This window comes from Rhea pennata, chromosome 2, assembly GCF_028389875.1.
Source record: "Rhea pennata isolate bPtePen1 chromosome 2, bPtePen1.pri, whole genome shotgun sequence".
Lineage (NCBI taxonomy): Eukaryota > Metazoa > Chordata > Aves > Rheiformes > Rheidae > Rhea > Rhea pennata.
Window position 1 is genome coordinate 54,948,547 of NC_084664.1, and position 26,506 is coordinate 54,975,052.

Sequence of the window (26,506 nt, forward strand, 5' to 3'; positions counted from 1 at the left end):
CATCCTGAAGATCCAAAAACAGGCCATTTCCAATCAGCAGTTAGGCATGATTACTTTCATCAGCTCCCATAACGTTCATGTCTGGTGTCTTTACAGAATCTATATGGCACATGTTAACAAGGGGTAGCAGTCCCACTTTTTGCTCTCAAGGAACATCTCTCTAACTAACATAGTCTCAGGTAGAGGCTAAAGATCCAGGCAAAGGACGCGAAAGGATGCCAGCTGGCCAGAAGAGTACAAGTGTCTCATTTTTGCAAATGATACTGTCCAGGCTCTGGTTAAGTTAGAAAGTTAAACTGGGATGTGTAGGGTCTACTCAGCCAGTCCTGTTCTGCACAGCTTTGCTACTAGTTAGTAGATTGTCTGACAATTCCAGATTTATCTCCTCAATAAAAGGGGTGTGATACTGAGATTTTTCTTATTTTTTTAAAGAACTTTTAGCTAGCTGCACTGTACCGCACTTTGTCAGGATCTTGTCCATTCTTGAATATTTTAACACTTCAGTGCTCATATGAAATGAAAGGGATGCACAGAATTATCACCATAGTATTCTCTTTGTATTATTTACAACCTCAGAGGCTGCAGTGCTTCAGTATAATATTACTAAATGGCAGTTTCCCCTCAAGCCAGGTTTTTATCTCCACAGTCTACAGTGCAACATGACTGAAAAAGGTCTGCGAACCTTCCTTACACCTCCTATCACCTACCCTCACTTTCTAAATGCTGCCTCTCTGATGCACTAAGAAGCTGAACAGATGAAACTCCACAGCATTCAGTGAAGGTAAGATCAGTAAATCCTTGTGCCCCTAGGGAAGAGTGCACAGCCTTACTTCACCATCCTGCCAGTTGGTCCCTCCCCACCCTTTTTCTTGCCTTGTTGAAGTCCTCTGAAGTTGCCCTCATTTCCTTCCATGTCTTGTTCAAGAGCTGAATGCAGATACAGAAGAATTCCTCAAATGATCTGTCATGAGTGAAGAACATGGGGTGGAAATCGTTGCAGGTCTCACTGGCTAAAAACAGAAAAAAACAAAAGGAGTGGAATGTTTATAGGCAGGAACTTCAAAAACAAACAAACAAAACAGAACCCAACTACACAAGACAGAAAATATCTTAATCATCAGGAACCCCAGTTCTAATAGCAAACTACACCAAATGATTATTCTGAAAAGCCAGCCCTGGTCTACAGCCTAAAAGGCAATAAAACACAGTACAGAGTCTCTCGCCAGGAGACCAGGAGCAAAACCAAGAGGAAGTAACTACCTGTTTGCCTGAATATTCTCTCAGTTTCTACTTTTTTGTGTCAAATTCAGGTTGGGACATGGAAAGACAGAGACAGAGCCACGGGCCTCTTCATCAAAAGATCAGCCTTCCCCACCGCTAACAGTGTGGACCATATTGTCTGCTGAGAACCGGACAGCGAACCCAACCAGTCAAAGAATAGTATTAGATCACTGTATAGACCGAAATGTGAAGCTCTGTTGACACAGCAGATAAGCTGCCATATTGTAGGCAGATAAACCACAGAGGGAACCACAGAAATCTAGACAAACATACAGATGAGAATATAATCGATCCAATTTTTCTCTACGAAAATAACTGGAAACAAAAGTAACACTTTCTTTCTTTTCCTCTTTAAACAAATACTGGCTTTAGGGAAGGCAAAATAAAATGCTATGATGATGATCTCAAAAAGGGAGAGTATAGTTTTACAAGACTGCTGTGAGAGAGAGGACTAGATTTTCAAAAGCTAAGGGTAGGGCTGAAGCAATGCTAACCTATGGGCGTTTCTAAAGAACGTGGGGACAGAAGAGGCTTTAGCCAAGGAGAAAAAGGGCTTCTTAAATCTTGTCATGACTTACGGGGCTGCTTTGGTAGGTGCAAATTAATATACATAGAGCAACATCTTCCCTTACTTTCAGGATCAAACTGCCACCACTTAGATAAGGTACCTCACTACAAGAACAGCAGAAGTATTGCGCCTCAGGAAAAATCACCTTTTTTCTTGAGACTGGATCCCTGTCTGATATACGCCTTCTTTCAGTGGAATTGGAGAAACTGGATGAAGACTCTCCACAGGAATATGTGGATGGCACAGCCAGGCTGACTCTCTCAGCTGGTTACCACCACTTGGTCCCAGTACCTCCTTTAGCAGTACATCCGTTTGGTGTGTTTAATTACCTTCACTATCATAGCAGCTGCTGCCATAGGCACATGAATTGGGCTCAGAGTCACCTGAAGTCTCAAGCAAAAATAGTTTCTGACCTTTCCCAAGATGCACTATTCAAATTATACAGCAAAACTCTGAAGCTTAATTGTAGATTTGAGGCTTAATTTTAACATCAAATTTACTAAGATCTAATCAATTCCTCAGCTATGTAGTTAGGATGAGAGTTAATTTAGGAGCATCAGGTTTCATTCTAACCAAATAAACTTCATTTATTTCGAAGGATATGCAGCCAAAAGGGAATTAGTCAAAGCACAGACCTATATTTACAAGGCAGGACTCAATCCCTTCAAAAGAATAAAATGCCTGAGGCATGATTTTCAGAACACCTTCAGCTTCCATTCATTCCACTGGAGCTGCAAGGGCTCAGCACTTCCAATAATCAGACCTTCAGCCTGTAATAATGTTAGAGACACAACAGAGCAGATTCTCAGAGGGCACTTGTCTTTAAGTCATAAAATACTATAATGATGAGAAGAAATAAAATAACACCAAGCAGAAGAATGCAGCCAGTACCTTTGCTATATAAATCACTGCATGAAACAAGGCAATAACCTTGACGTATGCTGGCCTTTCTGATCCTCCTCAGAGCCTGTGCTTATCACTGCTCTTCCTCATAAAAATCAATAAATCAAAATAAATGCAAAGGCAAGGGATGCTCAGGAACTTGATCATTGATTCTAGTTCATGCCACTTATGATAATCAGCCCCAAATGGTATCTACTATGTTGACTGCATGCAGAATTAGAAGTGTCCCATTTTTAAAAAAAAACGCAACTAGATTACATACTGCAGTTTATAACTTTTCAGTCCAAAGATAAAAGAGTAAAAATCACTATTATTGATATAAATGGAGAAAGTTAAGCTTGTTAGAAAATAAAATCAATGTCTTAAAGGAATCCTAAGAAAAATTCAGAAACAAATAACAAATGACTTCTTCAAAATTCCCACTCAGCATCCAGATAGTGGAGAAAAAAAATCCATACTCAAAGGTAGCTTTTTTGTATGTCTGTTAAATGATAATGATCCTATTCAGTCAAAACATCACGAGTGAAGCACATCAGCAGTATTCATATTATATAGCTTGTGCAGTGGCTGTAATGCAGGCCAATGCTTAGATGTCTAATGAAACACAGTCCTTCCCTTCTTGACAGGCAAGCTGAGGGTGAAGAAAAAGGCAAAACTGTTACTGGCAGTTCCCAGAACTGAGCCCTAACTTGTCTCTTGCCTCTCTCCCCCCAGTGCTAGGCCAGTGCCCTCGCTGTCAGAGTACTGCTCTCATCTGAGTAGTGGACAAGTTGAGTGGTTGTTCAGTTTTACCAGTTACAGACTTCCGGCATTTGTTCGATTTTTTCTTTTCTTTTTTTTCCCCCAGTACCTTGCAATTTGATTAGCTGTAATCTGAAGCTGAGGACCATCATCGGAACAATTTCAAGGCCTTTTACATAGGAGATTTTACAAGTGCAAAGTTCCTGGCCTTAGACCCAGCACTATCTAACTTTCATTTTCACAAGCAGGAACCAGTCAACTTTATAACAACACAAAATCATACAAGCAAATGGCTGCAACCCAGGGACACAAATCAACATAGTTATTTAATAAGATCATCAGGTTTTAATTATGCCCCTGGGAGATCACCTTTGAAAGGCAAGTCACAGAAGAAAAGTCTGGCCTACATAAATCAGGTGAAGATCTTGTTGATTTTCTCTTCTTGGCACAATGCTCAAAATTGTAGATCAATGTGCCATCTATCAGGATTCAAGCAGTCTGTCAAGCTTCTAGCTGATCTACAGCTGTGACTTTGAGAAACAAAGCACAGTTCATTTCTCGTCATAAATTGTACTGGGGAAAAAAAAGGAAAGAAAAAAAGCTTATTTCTACCTGGGAGTTTTTGTGGTTCTTCGAGTAGCCTAGGGAAGAGAAAACTGAGGGGGGATCTTATCAATGTGTATCAATGTGTCAAGGGGATGGGGACAAACTCTTTTCAGTTGTCCTGTGTGACAGGACAAGAGGCAACAGCCAAAAACTGAACCACAGGAAGTTCCACCTGAACGTGAGGGGGAATTTCTTCACTGCGAGAGTGACAGAGCACTGGACCAGGTTGCCCAGAGAGGTTGTGGAGTCTCCTTCTGTGGAGATCTCAAGGCCCGCCTGGATGCAACCCTGTCTAACATGCTCTAGGTGACCCTGCTGGGCAGGGGGGTAGGACTAGATGATCTCCAGAGGTCCCTTCCAACCTTACTGATTCGATCATTCTATGAGTGTGATTTCTCCTTGAAAGTTTTTGTGTTTTTTTGAGTGTGTATTTTTGGAACGTCTACCCAAAATAATTTTGTCTGTTGGTTCATTTTTTAAATTACAAGAAAGACATGCAGGCATCCCTGAGTGTTCAAATTGTAAACAGATCTGATATGTTATGTTGCTACTCTGTGGATTAGCAGAAAAAAAAGAAAAAGCAAACAAATTGAGAAAGACAAAAAGAATTATGTCTTCATTTTTCATCCCATCTCTGAAAGCCTTTTTCCATGAGAAACAGCAACAAAAACACATCAGGACAGAATTTCTTCTAGCTGTGTTTGCATATTTGCATAAGCCTGTTTTGGAAGGGCATGGATTATGGAAGGACATTTCAATAACTGATCGACCTGAAGTAGAGCAGAGATTTAAATTTCAAAGTTGCTATAGTGAACTGGATGCAGACAACAGAGATTTCTGCATGCAAGACAGATGCCAGGAAAGGACAAGTGTCACCAGATCAAACAGCTGGCATGTCCTCTCCTTGCAGTCCAAACCACTGTCACCAGTCAAAGGCCACCAATTCACCAGAAGGTGGTACCAATGTTGCGCTGATGAAAGAAAATGACACCCTTTCCACTTCAAGTTTGGAGGGAGGATGCTGACTACATCTCTCCTCCACCTTCAAAGATGAGTGAGTTATGCGTGCTTATTTACATTTAGTTTCCATCCTAGAAAGCGAAAGAAATCTGAATACAATCTTTTTTTCTTAAAATTTACCTTTGGTGCAATACTTGGAAATAACACAGAGATAAGCCTCCATCCCAAATTACAACAGCAGACAGAGACACAATAATATACCTCTTCAGACAAGGTATTGCCCTAAGTCTTAAGAAAACTGTACTTTCTTCCTGGCTTGGCTGCTGAATGCCAACTTACTACTAGGTGCTCAATCTCTGCCATGCCTTTAAAGTGATAACTAGTCTGAGAGAAATGAGAAAGATGATATTGATATGAAAGCAAAATAATAAGTAGTAGTCTGGAAAAGGAGCTTTGGAAACTGGGAACACCCAACCCATTATTTTGAAAATCCACTCCTGGTGCAAAGAGGTTACAGCTTGGATAGTTTGAATGGCCATTTTCCAGGAAGCAGGAATCTTAAGGACATGTGTTCTCTTTTAGAGAGATAAGTATAAGACCTCTTGAAGAGACGTGAGAAACTATCAGAAGATGCTCAGCCTTCGTGTTTGTAAAGAATTTAAAATTTTACACCCAGAGTTTTTCCTCATACAGGGAAATCTCGACTGTATTTTGTGCATTACAGAAGAAATGAGTAAAGAGAGCTGATATCTTGGTGCAAGAAATCAAGAAATAACAACATTATCCTGCAGGCCAAACAGAAACTTTTTTTTTTTTTTTTTTTTTTTTTTTTTGTTAGGAGAAGTATGTTCAAACTAAAATAAAACCAGATACTGAAGGCTTTCAGGCCTACTCAGACACTTAAACTTGGCTTCTGCTACTACATGTGAAGACAAGGACCCCAGAAATCCTTGCAAAGTTTTGGCCGTGAAACCACTGAACAAGGTAAAGAACAGGCAAACCATCCAAAACAAGAACTATGTTCACATCTCACACACAGCTCACATTCCTGCTAATAATGAAGAGCCAGTAAAAGGCACACTGGCATATTTTAGCCAACACTTGAAGCATATGCTTCCTTACGTTTTTAGGAAGTGTTCCTGGATTGATAATTATGCAATACAGGAAGAACAACACATAATGCTTTATAAAACTCCGCAATCCACTTTCTCTGCAACTTATATAGTTATTTCCCTTGGAGACTGACATTTCAGTGGCTTTCCCACTCCTCTCTAGAATTAAGGCTTGAACCCATCACACTGGGAATGCATATCAAAGTTATTAATGACAAATGAAACATCACATTGTGGTTGTTAGCTACATACAATCTGTCTACAAATTAGAATTCGAATGGATTTTGTTGAGTAAATTTGGATAATATATAAAAGCAATAACACTGCTGTGCACTCTCAAATATTTCACGAGCTGTCAGACAGCTTAAATTGATGAAATAAATTATTCAGTCATATAGATATGGCCACTGGGCATTAATGTTGTTACCCTTAAAGGGACAGAAACAGATCTGTTGGGAAAAGCAAGCCTCTGTGGTGGGGCTGTTATTAATGTATCCTGTGTTTCAAGAAACTCATCAAGAAAAACATCCTGAAATCGCCTCCATCAGCAAGATGTTGAGATGAGGGAAGCAGTGAAATAAATTCCAAGGTTGCTGGCTAGCAAAATCCCACTGAGGGAGGGATTTGACAATTCATGCATCTGCTCGAAAAGTGTCTGGAATCTCCATGACCAAACATTCACATAAATCTGTGTTTTCTATTACAGAACTGCTGTTTAATTCCGCATGAGTCATTCATTCTCTCTGTTGTTTTCCTGTTTCACAGAATGGAGATGAGAGTATTTGATGAGAGGAGGGGAGTGGCAGGAAGATCCACCGCCCTTTCTGAAGTGCAGCTGCCTTCACAAATGAATGGTGCAATATGGACCTTGGAAGTCTCAGCTCTACTTGGCATGGCCTCCTCTGGGATTATTTAGCATTAACTGAAGACAATCAAACAGCAACTAATTCTCACTAGCCCTCTCAGGACAAGGAGCACTGTAATTTCTGCTTCTCCCTGAAGATGAGATGTAGTAAAAATAACTACTGCCATGACTATTTTTATGTACATAATCAAAATTTTTCTTAGTAACACACACAATATGTAAGAAAAAGTGCACCTAATACTGCAGAAATATTGCAATTGCCAAGTTATCTACACTACTGATCCCTGTAGTCTTCTAGCAGTAATTTGAGAGAAATCCTTTGGCTACCTTTCAGTTATGTGATAGGGAAGAAGTGTAACTTAAAGCAAGGAAGGTCACTGTGACAATGGCAATGCAATAATAAAGCAGTAATGCTGCTGCCAATCATGTAATTTCCTTTTCTAGGGAACAGCACTGTTTAGAAGGCTCAACTATTATTAGAACAAAAGCTACTGGTCTTTTTATTTTTCTTTGAATTGACAGCATTAGACACAGGCACCTAAGCTTCAAGAAACAGAGCAAAATAATACAAAGAGCTAAGCTGCATTTGTTAAACTCTAAGTCTAGGTGCAATTACTTGAATGCTTTGTATGAAACAAAAAAGGGATAAGGAAGCTCACCAGATTAATGAACTGTGCAAGATGTGCCACTGGTATCACAGGAGGTGGCACAAAACGTCACCCCAGAATTCCTGACAAGAATATCAGGAATGAATCTAATTCTTTTTTTTTCAAATTCTCTTCTCAATTCCATTTCTTATAAAAGAAGAGCCTGCATAGCTAGTTACTATAATAGCCTTAGTCCAACAGAGGATGAAAAACATGACAGATACACCCCATTCTAGAGGAAAACTAGCACAGAGCTTGTGAGAGGCCCCAAAGTTACTTAGTTTTTTCAGCACCAAAACAGAACACATAATTATGTGGGAAAGGGCAGAGTAGGGTAAAAATGACCCCTCTCTGACAAAGTATGTAGAATTTCCAGTGCACACTGCACCAAAATTACCTAGAAATTAGGGGTACAGGAGATATCCAACAGCCTACCTTGCCTAACCATATTTAGTTGGAAGAGAAAGGATATGAAACTGCTAACATTCACCCACACCACCAACCTGCACTCCTCATAAAGCAACAGGGCATTTCTCTGAACCAACAAGACTTCTGATTAGGAGAGCTATAGAGAGAAACTGGAGGGAAAGTACACATTAAAGGCTTCTAACAGTTTCCTTTCTGCTTTCCTTTCCTTTCCTGTAGCTTTCCTTTTTCTAGCTGAGAATAAATTTCACCAAACAGCAAACAAGAATTCCACAAAGCCTCAAGCCTGATGAGACAGGCAGGATTAAGTACATATACAGTATATGTAGCTCCAAGCTCTTCGCTAACTTACCCAGATTCACTGTGAAAGTAACCACTGCTGGATTAGAAAGATGCTCCTCCTCAATATCATTAAATAAAGGATTTTATTTTTTTTTAAATCTATCATTTCTCCAACTGAAAGTAGTGCAAGAAAACTCCTTGCTACTGCACCGCAAGCCCCGTGCTCATCAATACCAACCAATCCAACAATTCAGAAATGGCATCTGTGCTATGGACTTGAGGAAGAGACTGAAGGATGAAATCCAGGCAGACTCACCCTGCCACATCCAGAGCTGACAGTGAATTGAAAGAAACACAAAGCCAGTGGCGTCCTCACTATTATGCTGACTTTGTAAAAATAATTCCTTTTGCAAGCATCAGTAAATATAGTGACTTCCCTCAACCTCTCCTACTTATAAGGAATCTGAAGACTGAATGCTGTGGTTCAGAAATGCAAACAGAAAGCTAAATTGTAAAGACAGGAAGGTACTAAAAGGATCTATACACAACAAACAAAAAGATGACAAAGAATCAGCATCACGCTGATAAGGTTGCTCCATCCTTTTCAGAAAGAGTCTATTTTTATTTGTGATGAAACAGGTGCTGGATATGAATAACTCTAAACTGCCTCTAGGAAGTCTCACAGCACACTGTTGGACAAGTAGGAAAGTACTCAGCTTTCCTCTTCAACTCTCTGCTACTCCCACTATAAAAAGCTGGCATCAATAACAATAAAAAATGCAACTTTAAAACCTGACAGATAAAATGGAGTATCATTTTCAGAGGTGAGGGAGGAGGGAGTAGTTCATTCAGATTAGTCATGCACTTACAGGAGAAAACTCTGCAAGAGTTGAAATGCTATGAAAACAAGGACTTGTGTTTGTCCTGTTAAAAAAGAATGTCTATATGCAAACAAGAAGAACAAGTCTCCAAGCACAGAATCACAATTACATTCTAGCACATTTACAGCACCCTTGAATAAAACAATGTTAATCAATTATTGCAATAAATATGCTAAGGGAATGTGAATGGTCACTTTGAGTAAACAAATACAGCATAAAAAGGACTTACACAGATAAAGTGGAATCTACAGAAGCTCATTTAACAAACAGATGAACTATGCAAAACCTCCTTACAAAAATAATTCTGCTGCTCTGTCTGGTTCTTGATGCCTTACAAGAGTAATGATGGCTACATGAGAGCTTTAGACCATCTGAAGAGGCATTTCTGATATTTCTAAAGCCATAGACTGTCTACCTGAAGGCCAGCTGACATAGCCAGTGGCATCCACAGAAAGTCAGCTAAGCTCACATCTATCATGGGAAACATCTCGTCACACTTGTTACAGCTTGATACCTTAGTCCCTTCCTCGTAACATCCTTCCTCTCCTCAGCCCTCAAAGAAACTAGCCTTATTCCTTATCTCCAGACAAATCAAGAAGAATGACAGTAATAATGGGAAAGTAGGTAGTCTCATCATTTATAAAGAGAAGCTTTTATACTGCATAACAACTCCTTTTAGCCTTACAACACCCAGTGGGAAAGTTTACTCCTAAGTGTTATAATTAGGTTCATTTTCTATTAACTCTTTTGTCACCTTAGACCCAGAAACTCAGGGCTGAACCCAAAGTGCACGGGGTGCAGAAGAAGTGAGCATCCATCCTGCCTTTGCTTGCATACCTCCTTGATGTGCACCCCAGGCAGCGACTTGGGGGACTGCTGTTCAGAGCAGGAGTGCTGACTTCTCACTTCTTACTCTGCCTATTCTAGACAGCACCAGATTATTACTTCTCCTCCCAAAGGAATTCTTACTAAAAGGCACATTGTTACTGCTAATTACCCATTTTCTTTATTAGGAAGTTACTTAGACTGCAGTACAGGTTATAGCTTATGCCTCTCCAAAGACCTTCTGTGAGCTACTTCATCAGGAAGATACTCTGGTTACCATTTGAAATACAGACCATGCTGTTTCGATTCACAAGAGAGGAGCTGTCACTGAAAATTAATTCTGCTTTAAATAGGCTGGCTAGGGCTCCATCTGTAAGCAAGACTTAAATCACTGTGAAAACCAATAGAAAAAACACTGCACCTGGAAAATCTGCAGACATTTACTTTAGGTCTCCTTTTGTTATCTAAGCATCTCTCATTTCTCTTTTCCTCATATGGAACTTGTGCGTTAAAATAAAAGTTTAAAATGAAAACACAAAAAAAGATGTCATCACTGAGTAAAAGAACTAGTAAAACACATACTTTTTTGTATTTGATCTTAGAAGTGAGCAACAGCAACAGAACTGCCAGAGAAAAAAAAAGAAAAAAAAATGTTTCAGCTGAATTACTCATGAAGACCTGGCATGGACTGCCCCAAAGCCTCCATACTCATCACTACAGGTGCTAGTATACACAAGACATCTCTTTTGGTGCACTTTTGTGACAGGCTAACAGGCTACCATAAATGACCCATGGTGGGATGGCTATCAGGCTGGCTGCTCAATCTCTCTGCCTGATCAACCAGGCTAGCTCCCAAGGTGCAACAGTTGGATGACATCTGAGCAGCTACCTAAGAAGTGAGTAACTCAGCTAAACCTAGGCTAGCACTGATTAGGTTTTCCAAATTCCTAGGATTGTGGATAAAAGCTGCCCTGGCATCATGAAAAAGGCAGCAGTACAAAAACAGTCTGAATTCCCTAAAATTACCTATTTTGAATCCATCTTGGATACACTCAAAATAACAAACGAGGTAACAGAATGAGACATGGAGAAAGACTGCATCAATAGCAGTACAAAAATATGATTGCTTGTGATTAGGGTGAGCAAAATTCATTATATCATACATCCTGGAGTAATGGTAGCTCATCACTCATGTTGTACCTGCTACTAAGCCATGCTGAAACAACACTGCTTGCTGAAGAACCAAGAAATCCACTCCTACTAACTATTTGATTTCTCTGAAAAATACATGCAGTACCATGACTACTACAGCTCCATTTATAACAGCTTACTTCAGCAATATCACCCCTCCCCCTTCCCTTTTGCATCCCTATGAACTGCATAACCTCCTTAAAATATATAAATCTACAGACACATACAAGTATATATTGACTACGAGCTTTTTTTTTTTTTGGGGGGGGGGGGTAAAAGTGAAATATGAGAAAGAAGGAAGCGATCACTGGATACATGTTTACACAGACAAAATCCTGTGCAATATACCCCAGCCTGGCAGCACCCCAACCCTTCTGTAGCCCAGCTGCTGCTCCATTTGTGGGCTGCCATGGGCAGCCTGCAACGCTCAGTGAGGCAGCAGCAACCATGATCTAGTGATTTGTAGGGAAATGCAAACCCTTGTGGACTTGGTTGCTACTGGGACCCAATCTGTCTTGCTAAGGTGAAGGCCGTTAACTCGCTGCGAGGACTGCATCTTAGTTATCTAGCCACGACTGTCCAAACTGTCTTTTTTCCTTGCAAGTTTTCTTAATCTGTAAATTATGTTTTTAACTATCTAGACTATAGGTCCAAAAAAACAGACTGACAGAAAAAAAATAAAACTGCTGAAGCATACTCTTTTAACATCTGCTAGACTGAGTAATTACTATTCACAAAGAAGGAAAATCGTGATGAAGTGGGGTGCAAGCTGCCCAGAAAACACTAAAACCTCAGCACTTGTTAGTAGTATCACCATAACGCACCGCACAAGTGCCAAGCATCTTCAAAGGGCTGTGTAAACATTAATCAATCACTGGAAGAACATTAGTTAACATTAACCGTTCAGATGTCAAGCTTAACCTCCTGAGAGGCAGTCAGAAAATCAAGTTAATTAGACTGTGCTCTTAACAACCAGAGAGCTATTTAAACAACACATTTCCAACTAGCACATTCAGTTAAAAGGCAACTCAAATGGAGTTTTGCATTTCACTGACACAGACTCAGCTGTTTTATACTATGGCTGCCAAAGCATGCTTCAGGATAGCTAAAACCATTGTCGTCAAAAGTTATGCTTTAGAAATGTTTAATTAGGCTGTAATATTGCCCTACTTCATTTTATTACTCTTCTTTATAGGCTGAAACATTAAACCAGCATTCCAGCTATACTACTGCAAAAAAAAAAGTTAAAACATTGTATATTAGTCTGGGAAATAGTTCTCTCTTGCTTTGGAAGTATTTGGGAGAGTAAACTTTTTCAAATAAATTCTTGTTTTATATTCTGTGACATTTACATTGACTATTAACAAACATAACTCATTAAAACCACATAACCGTTCAGATTGTAAAGAAGTTTAGAGAATCACAGAGTTCAAGGACAAATGAAGGAGTGTAGGTTTCTCTCCTCATTGTGGTAGTTGTAAAAAACCCTTGAGAATAAATGAAGTAAACATGTGGGAGACTGGGAGAGGATAGAGGCAGAATCAGTATAATAGTGAGGAATTCGGTCTAAACTGGAACATCTCTGGTGTTAGCAACTGCGCAGCATTCCCTTGTAGCTTGTTCCATTACTTGTCTAGACTGAAACCTGGTTATTGTCATTGTTATTGGATATACATTTTCTCTTTTGTATTATAAATCCATTATTTGTTTAGCCCATGCTGACTACAAGAACAGTATAAAGGAATTTTCACATCACGCCTTTAGGTTTCTGAAGACAGTTACATCCTTTCTATCACTTTATTCCACCCCGACCATGAGTAATTGTCTTAAGTTTTCCTTGAGGGCCTTATTTTCCCGAGCATATTATCACTCACTTCAGAGATACGTCTGTATTCATGAGGATCACAGAACAGTGACATACGGAGATGAAAACAAGGATTCCTCAGAACCCAAAGCAAAACACAAGCAAAAGGCCCTCAGCTGAAGCTTCTCTGTGGTCTATGGCTGCAACTGAAAGGGGAGTTATGCTAAGCTCCTTAGAAATTCTCTCCCGCTACCGGGCAGAAACTTAGCAATTTCAGATAGGAAAAATGAAAGTCATCTTACACATAACTCCTATTTGCTTCAGCATTTCAGTTTGAAATTAGTTCTCCAAATTTAGGATTATGACCTGCTTGTTATTTTACCAAGTGTTATCCAAGCCATGTCTCAAGAGACATTGCATAAGAAAGGCAACATGTACTAGCTTTGTTTTTTTTTTTAAAAAAAAGGAAGAAAAAAAAGGTTCCTAACACAGTCTCCATTTTTAGAATGAATACTAATTCATTCTAAAAAATCATCATGACCTTAGAAAGCATTCATCAATTCACCCTTGACTGAATCTGATTAGCTGTGACACCTCTATGTGTAGGTCATTTGCATCTATTTAAAAATTTTAAAATAACCTGTCTGAAAACGGAAAATATTTGCCAATCTGTTGTGACAAGTTATAGTAACAGTATTTCAAAACAGACCAACAAGACACAATTGAGATTTTAACCGTTTCTTTGAAGAAATAATTAACCATTCTCTATCACCCAATAGAACAGATTAGAAATGCTGTTTTCAAAATCACTAAGACAAAAGAAGCCCAGGCTGGATGGGTTAGGTGAGAAAAAATAAATATCATCCCCTCCCTATTTCAACTTGCAATAGTAGCACAAACTTTTCTTGGAGCAGACTGAAATTCGGGGAGTAGCAGCCCAGGGCCTTCCTCTCTGTTCTCCCACGAGGAAGAACGCTGCTCTCATTACAAGAGAAGCAGTACCTGCAAGGTGCACCTATGTGCTGGCAACCTCCGTGCCGCAACGCAATGCCCTGGTGTGCCTTCACGTGCACGTGTACGTGTGTACGCGTGTACCGCTGGCAGGGCACCCATACAATTGGGCAGTTTCCGAGAGGGGCGCGCGACCGCTCTGCTCCTGTCTCCTTAGCAGTTCCCACGAGCACCGTTCCCGCTCCCCCTGCCGCAGTGCAATACTTGTGCTCGCTGACCCCAGCAGCCCGGCGCGGGGAGGTGCGGACAGGCTGCAGCTCGGCGCCGCAGCAGCCAGTGGTGCCCAGGCTGCGGCAGAGAAGGGCGCAGGCAGAGCTAAAGCCTCTCCCTGTATCATGGTCCCTCACGGACCCTCCTGCGAGACATAACCCCTCCGATTTTTGGAATTGCTGTACTGGAAAAAATGAAGTCAGCAGACAACCACAAACTGGAACTGATTCAAAAGAGACTCAACTGATTTCTCCTTATGTTATCTATTTATACACTTGCTGTAGAGAAGCCTCTTCACACAATACTAGGGGCTTCACTGTTCTTCAGTACATTTAACAGGAAGCTAAGATCACTTCCCCCGCCCATGACTGAAAGCCAGAAAGAAAATTTCTTTGCAAGTAAGCACAGTAGAATCCAGATTTTAAATATGTGGGTTTAGGCTAACAGAGGTTTTCAACAGTCCAAGCCGAGCCTGGTCCTTGCTCTACTCCCCCACGTTGCTCCAGTGCACGGCCAAACCATGGGGCTGGGCCGCGCGAGCGCATGAGGCACCTCTGTCCTCTCCTCCCCGAGGCGGCAGTGCAGACACCTCATATGGAGAGGCAACAACCCAGGCGAGCGCGAGCCCTGGCCCTGCAGCTCTCCTGCGCCAGCTGGCCAGACGCCCTTGCCTCGCACCCCAGGGCTATTCTCAACAGCGGATAAAGGTTAGGAGCAAATTTGAAAGGAAACTAAGTACGAAAATATTGATGTGAATAGAGACTGGGATAAGTATTGCATGGGTTTACCAAGAAGAGTCTAACTAATCTTCTCTGAGAAAATAACTATTGTTTCTCACGAGCGGGATGTGGTGGACTTAATCTATCTGCAGTGCAGACAGATTCGTTCTCCCGCATCCGACTTGTTCTGTAAAATCTTTTGTGTAACACTGTGCCAGACAGAAAATCATTAGTTCATCTGAGAAAATGAGGTCTAGTACAAGAAGTGGTGAGGCGGGTGAGATGCTGGCCAAACATGGAAGCGACAAAAGGGAAAGGGGAGTTATTAAGCTAAGAGCAGTACTACCGGAATTTCACAAAAATCAGTCTTGGGCACCTTTTAAGCATATTTTCATTAAAAACGTTGGCATCAAATGTAGAACCATCTCTGGAAAATCTGCCGGGGCGCAAAGCCTGGTAGCATTGCTAATGTTATCCTAAGGGAAGACCAGAGTGTTAATATAGGAAGGATGTTGAGAACCAGAGTAATCAGAACGATGTGCAACTGAATAGAAACAAGTGAAAGATGGAGTAATAACAAGAATTTCTGCTAAAATCTGAGGCTCATCAGCTGCGAAGAAAGACGTTGCACACAGATCCCAGGAAAAACAACAATTCTAATCATCAGTGAGAAACTTTTAGTAGAGATAGTGAAGTATTAATGCTATTACACAATGTATAATTTAATTAATAACTTAATAATTTAATCAGTAATTTAATCTGTCTAATGCTGTTTTACTGAGTGTACAGTATGAAAATTTACTATACAGATACAGAGGAAAAAATTCTACCTTTCAGGCTACAGAAGTTACTCATTCTGCAGAACACCAGAAATCCCTATCACTTAAAACCTCCTTTTCTTTAATGGAAACTCAAAACGGACGATGATGATGCTACATCATTGGTCAGAGCAAACACAAGGGAAGTCAGTCACTATTCAAAATATTTCTACAATCATTATGACACAGTTTTCTTAATGAATGACAATTACATTCGTAGACGCATGAAAGTGAGGAAATTACCTGGGTAACACACCCTTTACTCATACAAACACACACTTTCCAAAGGCTTCATAACAATTAGGAATATTGCACTGTTGCTTCTTCCCCTCTAGCCATTTCACTTACTTTCCTCACACCATCACCTTTACAATTGTCAGTACATGAAGATTTCACGTTACAAGAAAATCTGTGTTGTGCTTTCAGCTGAAGTGATGACAACTCTGAGCCAATGCTGCAAAAGGCTAATGTGTATTCCAGCAAAGCTCACATCTGCTCTGCAATGTAACTGCTGTAGAAATGGACCAAAAACAGCACTGTTTTCAGTAAGTTTTGCTCATCAACTATGAACCAGGATATATCAACAGGGACTCAGGAGAGCAAGGTCTTCTTCCTAGTATTATATTAAAATGTCAGAACGATGCCATGAAACTCTCAGTTTCCCAGAGTCTCAGTTTCTTCGACTGTACAGTAAGGATAATATTTCTTTTCTTCCTCTGAGAGTGATTGTGTAGGTGCTCTACTATGAGTCGCTGCTGAAATGCTATGTGTCTCTTCTAATGATAAATCTGCTAGTATGTTAGAAACAACTCTGCCCTGGGCACTCGTAATTCAATTCAACTGTGCCTGAAGTAGGAAGGCTCAACTGTACTAACAAAAAGGCTCTAAATAGCTTCAGCAAGACAGTGTAAAAATCAACTCCACCTTACACTCTCATTGAGAGAAAAAAGATTCTTTCTTTAGAAAGAAGACACAACACTTTTATTATTAAATAGATTATTCAGTGTTACTGAATAGATAACTTAGATTTTCTTATTAATCACCACTCTCACAAATCACCGCAGCAAGTGTCAATAGTGATCTCTCGTATTAACTACCAGATTTTGAAAATCAGTGCTTTATTTTTGAAAGTGTACCTCTAAATTATACTAAGGGCAGGAAATGGGGACTCCAGCTGCGCACTTCATAGCAATGGAAGCTGCTGTATCTAGAGGCGCACATAGCAGATACAAGACTCTTATTATGCTGTGACTGTATGACAGCTGTTCACTGCCTAAAATCTGTTTGTTTCCTTAAGTAGTGTTGTTGCTGAGGGTCTTTACAAGTCTCCAGTTGCCCTAAAACTCTTGTCAATCTAATCTGAGTGATACAGAAATGTCACCTTCTTTTCAGCCTGCTAAGTTATGCTATCTATAGTAGATTCAGGAGGAGGAGAAACAAAACAGTTACAAGCTTAAAGGTCTGAGATGGGTTTGAAAACTACTACAGAAAAATGGTGTTATAAAACCAGAAAACCAAATCCACCAGCTCAATCTACTGTTTCTGGAACAAACAATGACCAGGTGCACAAGCTCACTCTGAACCAGACACTGAACTAATTGGAATGGTTTATAAGTGATAAACTCCTTGTTTTTTATTACATACCCACATCCCAATGAGAAGTCTTTTGGCTCTGATAGGTACATCAGTGTGACAAAAAAAATCACTTATAATCACAGGGGAAGTCTTTATATATTTTTTTGAAATATCCTCTAGGCCATTTTTGATTTTGAATGGTCCTGATCCCCATTTTGCATGAGTCATGGCAGAAATGTTCTGTTAATGTGCTTGCAATTGGGTACACTTCACTGATAAGAAGTCAGGCCTTAGTGACTCAAGCTTCATCATTTTGAAACAAAATATTGAGTGTGTGCATCTCTCTCATTATTGACTTCCTAAAGTGGTATCTTCCCCGCTGCACTAACAGTGTTGTTGGAGATCCAATATGCAAGCATAGCAACACTGTGTGGGATGACAATAGTATTAGACCAACTAATATATATTAAAATAATAGTGACACGCTTTCAGACTTGAGGAAGTGCTTGTGCACTTGAAAGCATCTTTTCTGTTTCTGATACTATTAGAAAAAAAGTACTAAGCTTCTGCCAAAAGCTTGTCTGACTACTATATATATTTTACTTTTACCTTTCCCATTGCATCACTTGGTCTGATAAAAGACAATACTTCCTACAATAAACTTTGCTTTGCTTAAAATAATATCCACAGAGAAGCCTCTTAGCTGTGGGCCATACTACTCAATATGCTGCTGATTCCATAGAATAAACCCTTCCCAGAATTTACTGAGAGAATCTGTAAGTCCCTTCAGAGAGAGATGGGGATCTGTCTGTGCTTCTTCTTTCTTTAGTTTTTCTATTTTCAGATAGATGTATATGCCCAAGTATTGTTCAAACACTAAATGTTTACCAGCACATTTTATTTAATTTTACTGATCTTATCAGGAGACCCAGAAAAGGCTTTAAGCTCTCAAAGGAATTCAAGGGCAAGCGTGTAAGAGGTCCTTCCCTCAAAATGACATACAGCACTGCACAATTTAAAACAAACTAAAAGGATCCCTTGAGAACAACCTGCCAGATCACGTACAATGAGAAGAAATGGACGCAGAATTGAATGATAATCCATATTCCTTAAGAATGGCAGAACTAATCTATTCATAATGTCTGAAGACATAGGAGAAGCACTGGAATTTGCAGGGACCCTTACCCTTGCCATCGGTGGCTCCTTAGCTGTACTAGTGTGGAGAGGACACTGGCTCCCCACTGTTATGCCCATTGCTGGATGGGCTCTCGGCACTCACACCAAGCCTGCACACTTAGGTTGACACCTCCTCTTTTCCTGTGAGGTTATAGCCAAAAAGTTTCAACACAAGGATCATCTAAAGCCAAATACAAAAGAATACACGGGCTCCTGGATCAGATTATCACTAGTACCAGTAGCTTTCGAAGTGCTCTGAACGCAGAGAATGAGTAACAAGTAATGTCTTGTGCCAGCAGTGGTACCAACCACGGCTGAAATACAGTCTCTCGACCACATGCAACCAAGACTCCATTAGATCCCTCAGTGTCAATAAACACAGCAGTAAAACTTTGCTGTCAGTGGATGGCTCTGACCTATTTGTTCAGTCTTGATATCCAAGATCATTCAAGGATGCAGCTTCACCCCCTAAACCCACAGTGCCACCAAAAGGGAGAGGCCCACTTTCACTCACCCCTGCTGCTCCCAGCTGTGCGTTGCCCATCACCTCTCTCATGCACGCACAGCTAAGCACATGGAGCAGGCAGTGAGCTGATCTGCTTGAGAAGTGCTGTGCTGGCACAAGGGAGGGGCAGTTTTCATTAAAGCAGTCAAGGTGCTTTGCAAGTCATATGAGAGAGAGAGAACACTACTCTTAAACATAAGTTACAGCAGAAACTCCCCAAAGTGTCTAGGAGAGAGATTTTTACGGTCTGGATTTCATGAAGCCAAGGAGCGTAAGGAGATGGGGGGAAGTTTAGTCTTTTTTGTTTGTTTTTAACTTTCTTCCCCCACTTTAGAAAATATTTGTGTATTTACTGGATACAAGCCATTTTAATGAGTCAATCCCTCCCAGAAGAGAAAATGAAAAATAATTACACTGCTCTTCTAGTAGGCACAACAGAATTATTCACAGCAATAGGTAGCAGAGGATAGCTTGATACAGTCATCAGAAAGAAACAGTATGTGACATGAGTGGAAATTTGCTGGGGACCTAAAACATCAAGACAAGTCATTTTAATGATAAAACAATGAGACACAAAGGGAGGGTGAGAAATGTTTTCTCCAGTCCTATTTGTATTAATAAATCTCAGGATAGAGTATATCCTACAGACATTTCCAGCAGAAGCTTCTTCTAATTAATTCAAAGAGCTAGTACCAGAAGCTAAAAAGACTATTCACATAAAAACTTGGTTCTTATATGTATATTCAAACAGACAAGTGTCAAAAAGTCTTTTGGCAACAGTGTTTGAAGAAGGGCATTAATACATCGCTTTATGTACATCTTCCTCTCTGCACTTTTAGTTCTGATTCTTGCACATATACAAGAGTCAGATATTTTAAAGGCTCTCTTTTTACTAGAGTACTTCCGAAGGTCTGTCTTAAACTATGGGACTAATTGTGGCAACACAAGTCAAATTGTAAAGGTTTAGATTTTTATTCATTTATTCATGCTGGAAATAAATTTCACTGAAATCGATGCAAAGGAAGTTCCATAACGAGGCCTGCAGAGAAAGGATGAAATTACATATAGAAACATCTTTCAAACCAAAACACAGTAAGTGATATCTTAGTTATATGAAACGAGATTTAAGAATAACTTCTGAGAATGCTCAAGGTTATGATTTGAGTAGAATTGGTGAGAATGCTGCCTGAGAGGGAAGAATTACATAAATTTGTTTTTTAATTTCCCTTAAGTTTTTTCTACTCTATTATTAGGAAATGAAAATGGTCTAATTTTAATTTTCCCCTTTTCTAAGTTCTTTGCTTTTTTTTTTTTTTTTTTTTTTTTTTAGATCTTTTCAGAAAAAAGTAGATTTCAAAGAACAAACATCACCTATCCTGTTTTGTCTACATAACATACGTATAGTGGTAACTCTGCGAAATGGTGGTAAATTCTCCTCGTTAAATGAGTGTTTTTTTTTTTTTTTTTAAGATATTATAAATTTTAGTTAAACAGTTGAAGGAAAAAGGTTTGTTTTCCACAGCATGCAAAACAGATTCTGAATTACTTGTAATCACTGGCAATTTAAGACTACGAATTTTCACTTTATTTATGCAGGCAAGAGGTGGAACTTCTGGAAATGGAAGTTTGGTGTGATGGGAGGAAGTGCCCAAAAGACATCATGAGCACATAGTCAAAGAAGAAAGAATACAACAAGTCTGACTGTTTTGTACAACTGACCTTGATAATGTCTGAGAGGAAGACAAAAATACAAAAGTTGATGAGGGTAATTTGTCAATATGTAGCCACAAGCTTGAGCTGTGAAGCCCTTATTTATCACAGGCTGACTTGGCCTAAAAGGTTTTAAAAGTATGTCTTCTATTTTTAAAAAACTTGTACAGAAGTGAGCTCAGGATCACTACCTTAACAGTAAACACCTAGGTGGGAAATCTACTCTCTAGATGTCATTTCCAGAACATGTATTTCTCATATGGGAAGTCCTGCGGCATATACTATCTTTTTAAAGGTCAGACCTCCTTTTAGAAGCGTTCTCTCTCAGGAAGGGAGTTCTTTAAAATCTAAATAGAGTTCAGCAGGTACTTTACCAAAGGAAAGTGCCCGTCAGGTCAGTTTTTCCAGCCCAGAAGCTGCCATCCATCATTTTGGCACTTAAAATTTATAAGGGCACTGCATTCCTATGTCCTCATATCAATAAGTTTCTATGGATGCAAGTCAGCTTGGACTCTGTACTTTTCCTAAGGCAATGCACACTTTCATCTGGACTGCACTGAATGCCAAGGTGAAATCTATCCTTGCATGTTCCTCTTTACAGAAATAGAGGCAAAAAGGAGCAGGTTGCAGAAGCACAAGCACTTTCTGCCATCAAATGTTCAGATACATCATCTCTTACCTAAGATTATTGCTTTAGATTTCTCACAATAAATATTGTACATTTTGTAGGTGGCACTCCATAGCTGCCTATAATATAGAGCTTGTCTAAACCAACCGAATAATCAATAATGTTATAGCAAGTAACCGTCACTCTATTGCATCTACATCCATAAGATAAAATGCTTGAGCCTCAATCAATTGATACAAGGCAAATAAAGCCATTGTATGCTGGTTCAGTACCACAGGATCAATATCTCTGCCCAACACAAACATCTCTGCTTAGCTATGACATTAATTACCTATAAATGTATCCACATGGATACCCCAGTGGAAGACCATTATCCTGTGAAAGCATTTAATATCTGTGGCATTCTCTGTTAACCCTAGCTCTGCTGACCCTACCTCACTCGACAGCCTCCATTTCAGATCTCTCATTTCCACCTTTTTTCACACAGTGGATTTGCAGCCACATCCTCCATCTCTTACACTTGCCCGTCCATCTCTTTTTTACTGAAAAACCATGTCCATCAGAACTGCAGGCTCATGAAGTCAAGCCCATAAAAACTACGTATGGTAAAAAGAATGCCACTGGGATTTCAAGGTACATATATACACACGTATTCTTGTACGGCTCCTGCATATTGTCCCTCTTGTGTGGGATCATTAGCACCATCTGTTTTCAAAGCACCCATAATAAAGATCAGCAGTCCTCTTCGATCTGTGATGCTTGCAACATTGAGGTTTTTCCTGAAACCTGAATCAAGTCAATGACGGAAGAAAAATAAGCATTCCAAAAGTTATTTTGGTTTTCTACTGAGCAGTATGATGAGTAAAACTTGTTTTCCAGTGGATTGAGGTCTTCATTTAGATCCACAAAATCCTGTGTGGATCTGCTAATGGCTAATAGCATGAGATCACTTCAAAGCTTTTCTTCAGTGAAGGAAGGACCCAATCAACCTAGAAAGCTATTTCCACTAAATTTTTCAGAATTTCATATCTTTGTTTGTAAAATTTGGTTGAAATTGATTACTAGGCCCAAATTATTGAGGAAGAAGGGTACAGATGCACAGAAACCATCTGACTGTGAATCTGACCACATACTCTTCATTTTCTTAGGGAAATGGAATAAAATAACAAAAGCCTTTCTCTTTGTAAAAATGGGACAAAATTGAAAAACTGGAACTTGAAAGGCTGAAATATGAAAAGCTAAAAATCTAAACAAAAAGCCAAAACATAATCCTTAAGAGAAAAAGAATTATTTTCAAAAATCATGTTATTTGAAGCAGTTTTATCTCTTAAAGCAAACAAGTAACATGAGACAAGCTTGTGTTCTGTGTTGAATATATAAAATAGAACTTTCACATGGAGTGAAGTTGATTATGCTATGTCAGTAAAGCAGACTTGGAGCCAGCTGATGAAAATCATCAATCTTGGAGTTGTTTCTACAGTTTGTCAGAGAGAAGCTTGTGAATCTAACAAATCCATGAATATCCACCACGGAAAGAGGCAGAAATTCATTCTCATTGGGGTTGGGGGGAAGGTGCTCCATATTCTGATTGCTTTCTTCATTTGCAAAATAATCTTAGCTTTCTGCATACTGACATCCTCACAGTTTACTCCACCTCCAATCCTACACCTTTAGTAAGGCACTGTTCTCTCTCTACTCTGAAAAGAAATGCGTATTTTTAACCTGGAGATGGCAGAGAAAGCTCCCACTCAGACAGGTAAAAACAGAGATGATTTGATATCACTGAGCTATTAAAAAGCATTCTGTACAACTGGGAGTCCCCAATCTGTCTAAATTATTTTTTAATTATATAACCTACTTAAAATACAATAAGGCAAAGGTGTTACAACATGATATAAAAGTTATTTGTAATTAACCAATGTAAGGTTTAAAACAAGGTTCTACAATGGACTAATGGGAAAAAGCAACATTGTGTATTGCAGGTCTTTCCTGACTTAGTATCACCAGGCCATTCTTTTACTAAGTCAACAGGAGACTTTCTGTATGCTGTTTCTTCTTCAGACATAATGAGACAAATCAGCAAACATAAGAGTAAGCAGTCTGTAATCTCCAATGAGACAACAGAAGAACATTACATGCAAACTCAACAGGGAAACTTTACTTTGCTTTAAATAGGGCTATCCTCTGTGTAACTCAGATATCCCATCCTAGATTTCTCAGGGAGACAAATGCTAAATCAAACCCTAAATCAGGAAAAGTAGTTCTTAAGACTTCAAGAACTGCAATCACCAAAAGTCTGCTGCCCACTACTGTAGAATCAAGCCTGTGTCTTCCTACGGCATTTGCTTTCCTTTTGTAAGACATGGGACCTCAAGGCATGTTTCCCATATTCATGCTTCAGAAGATGGATCATGTATTATAATGGACAGTTGAGTTGCTTTAAAAGTACTATTTGGTTTTTTAACATTATTTTTCCAAAATCCCAGTTACACCTGGAATTTCCAGCACCCTGGGATGTAGCATGAATCCCATTTTATTGCTAGGTGCTGTAGGATCATTAGATGAACATTTGGCTTTTGAATTGCTCATACCTCCACACTAAAAGGGAGAGAGATGAATTCATTGAAATGCACAGAGGTCTCATAGAATCCAAAATAAAGTATTAACACTATGATCAGACCTTCTATATTTGTATTCCCCTCTTCCTACAAATTTAAACAATTCACTTGCTGGCTTCATTTTAATTTCTCAGAAGCAGACAATTAGAACTGCAAGATAATTTGGGAACAGCTATAAAGTGTTTGAGCTGACTCACTTGATAAAATCTTAAAAAGACATGAACTTCTTTAATAGAGAAGATTTTAAAATAGTAATAGTTATTTGGCAAAAGGTTAACACACAAAAACACTTACCAAAAGTAGGCTGCTTACATCCAACGCTCCCCTGCCAGAAGTACAAGCAGCAAACTACAAATTCAGCGAAGACATAAGTTCAAAGGACTAATATGATTGTCTAGTATGCTGATGTGTTCATCTCTGTTGCTATTTCAGATTGCACTTAGTTACAGTATTCAGAGCTAGCATCCAAGTTTCTGCATCACGCACTCAATGCAAATCTCCCAGCATTTGTAGAAAACAAGAGCTGTGTAAAGTTACGCTAACGCAGAGCAACTCTTCACTCTTCTGTTTATGTGCAAATGGTAACAGTCTCTAACATATATCATTATGCATGTTGTAGAGTGAAAATACTCATTCTTTGGGAAAGATAGCAACTTTTGACACCTACAGCTTGCTTGTGTATGGGGGAATAAGGAAGGATTATGTTTTAGTGCCCACACACTTGAACAGGACCTTCCCTGGGCTTGCTCCCAGCTTTGTTCCAGCGTGTCCAGGGCAAGAGAGGGGCTGCAATGCCGGAAGTCCATCTGCCACTGCTCTACAAAGCAAGTACTTCAGGCTAGTACAGTCTCCTATGACAACCAGAAAGCGGGGCTCCTTAAGACCGTAGTTGGGAAGCAGTTGCACAGGACAGTTAAGCTCTATGTCATCTTTCTTAAACAGGATGTGTAAGGTGTATCAATTCCTTTGCCTTAAGCATAAGAAATTTCCTACAGCATCCTCTTCTGTCCACATTGCTGCCTGTTTTAAGCCATGATAAAGGCACCCAAAGGGTCTGCTGTGTTTCACAGACAGCCAGAGCACTAACAAAAGGCAGAAGCTTGACTGTAGTGTTTTATGTTGGGCTTGGACATCCTTTAGTCTAAGATTTTTTGTTGTTCTTGTTCTTCACTTCTTTTTGTTCCATTGTAACACGGCATTTAATTTATCAAAATCAAAAAGAATTTGCTGGTGCCAGGTAGAGAGCTATGAAGAACAGAACAGTCAGTTTCTCTTAATTTATCTTGATGCTTGCACTAAATGGATATTAGCAAAATAGGTGATTAAATTCTGTGAGTAATACATGAATGTAATACAAGATATATTGAAGCGTAATAGCCATGCTGTATAATAATAATAATATATTATGCTCTGTCAAGCTTCCTACAAAGTCTAAGATGAAATTAAATACTTGAAGTCAAATTTAATGATGCAGACGACAGGATCAGTCTTACAAGCATTCTATGTACAAACTACCCAGGAGTTCATGGCCCATCGTTGCAGTTTAGCATTTTCTCAACAAAGGTAAGCCATTATCACTGAGGCAATGTTGCCTTTTAAAAGCACTTCTAATAAGCAGCTACGAGAGCAAACTCAAGTGGATTGCGATTTCATGGGAGCTGAGGGTTACATTAATCATCATTTTCCTCTATATTTTATAAATCATCTGGAGAATCACTAGATTTGTAACATTTTTTTCCCCCTAATTATGGATTCAGGGACAATTTTACACAGCCCTGACTGTCAGCATTGCTCCACTTCACAACAACAACGAATCAGATTCCCTCAATATGATTTTGCTCATTCAACCACTAAGTAACGAGAGATGTGTAATTTTAAGGACCTCTATCCCTGAACTCACTCTGCCTAGGAAGTTGGAGGCTCTGACCCGGTTACTGAGAGAATTTACCTGACCAGAGCAAATTCAGTGCATGTGTCCACACAAGTCACGTCTTCATGTAAAGCACTAAACATCCTGCAGTGATAGCTTGAACAGTATAGCAACTTGAAACAGTGTTCCAAACTTACTTATAAAGTGTAACCAGACAAATCTTTTTCACAATAATCAATAACTTTATTCCCAAATCCTCCTCTTGTCTCACCACAGAGCTCAACTAATCCACGAGAATGAAAAAACTCTTAAGTGTAACATTCCCTGTTACGTTTTACCTGTCCTTCCTCATAGCTGTATATCCTGCTGGAATCTTAAAAGAAACCAAGCTCCTCAAACTAGCTTGAGAGTGCTGTAAACTTAGTATTCAACAGCTTTTGCAATATCTCATTCACACAGCTACAAGATTTTTGTTTTCCCTCACGAAGAGGACCCTATTTTTAAGTAACTATTTACTGGATCCCATCTTACAGGCTTTGGCTTGCTAAAATATTTCTTCACACACAGAAGTTGC

General features: G+C 39.5%; 1 protein-coding gene across 4 annotated transcripts in view; it reads right to left on the reverse strand.

The window, feature by feature from the left end:
• The window catches only part of ELMO1 (engulfment and cell motility 1), a 312,145-nt gene that overhangs the window by 105,730 nt on the left and 179,909 nt on the right, over nt 1–26,506 (reverse strand). For all 4 annotated transcript variants that reach the window (XM_062569560.1, XM_062569561.1, XM_062569563.1 and 1 more), the window contains one exon: nt 874–1,010. In XM_062569560.1, the coding sequence (XP_062425544.1) occupies nt 874–1,010 (137 nt within the window). The remainder of the gene's footprint in view (nt 1–873; nt 1,011–26,506) is intronic.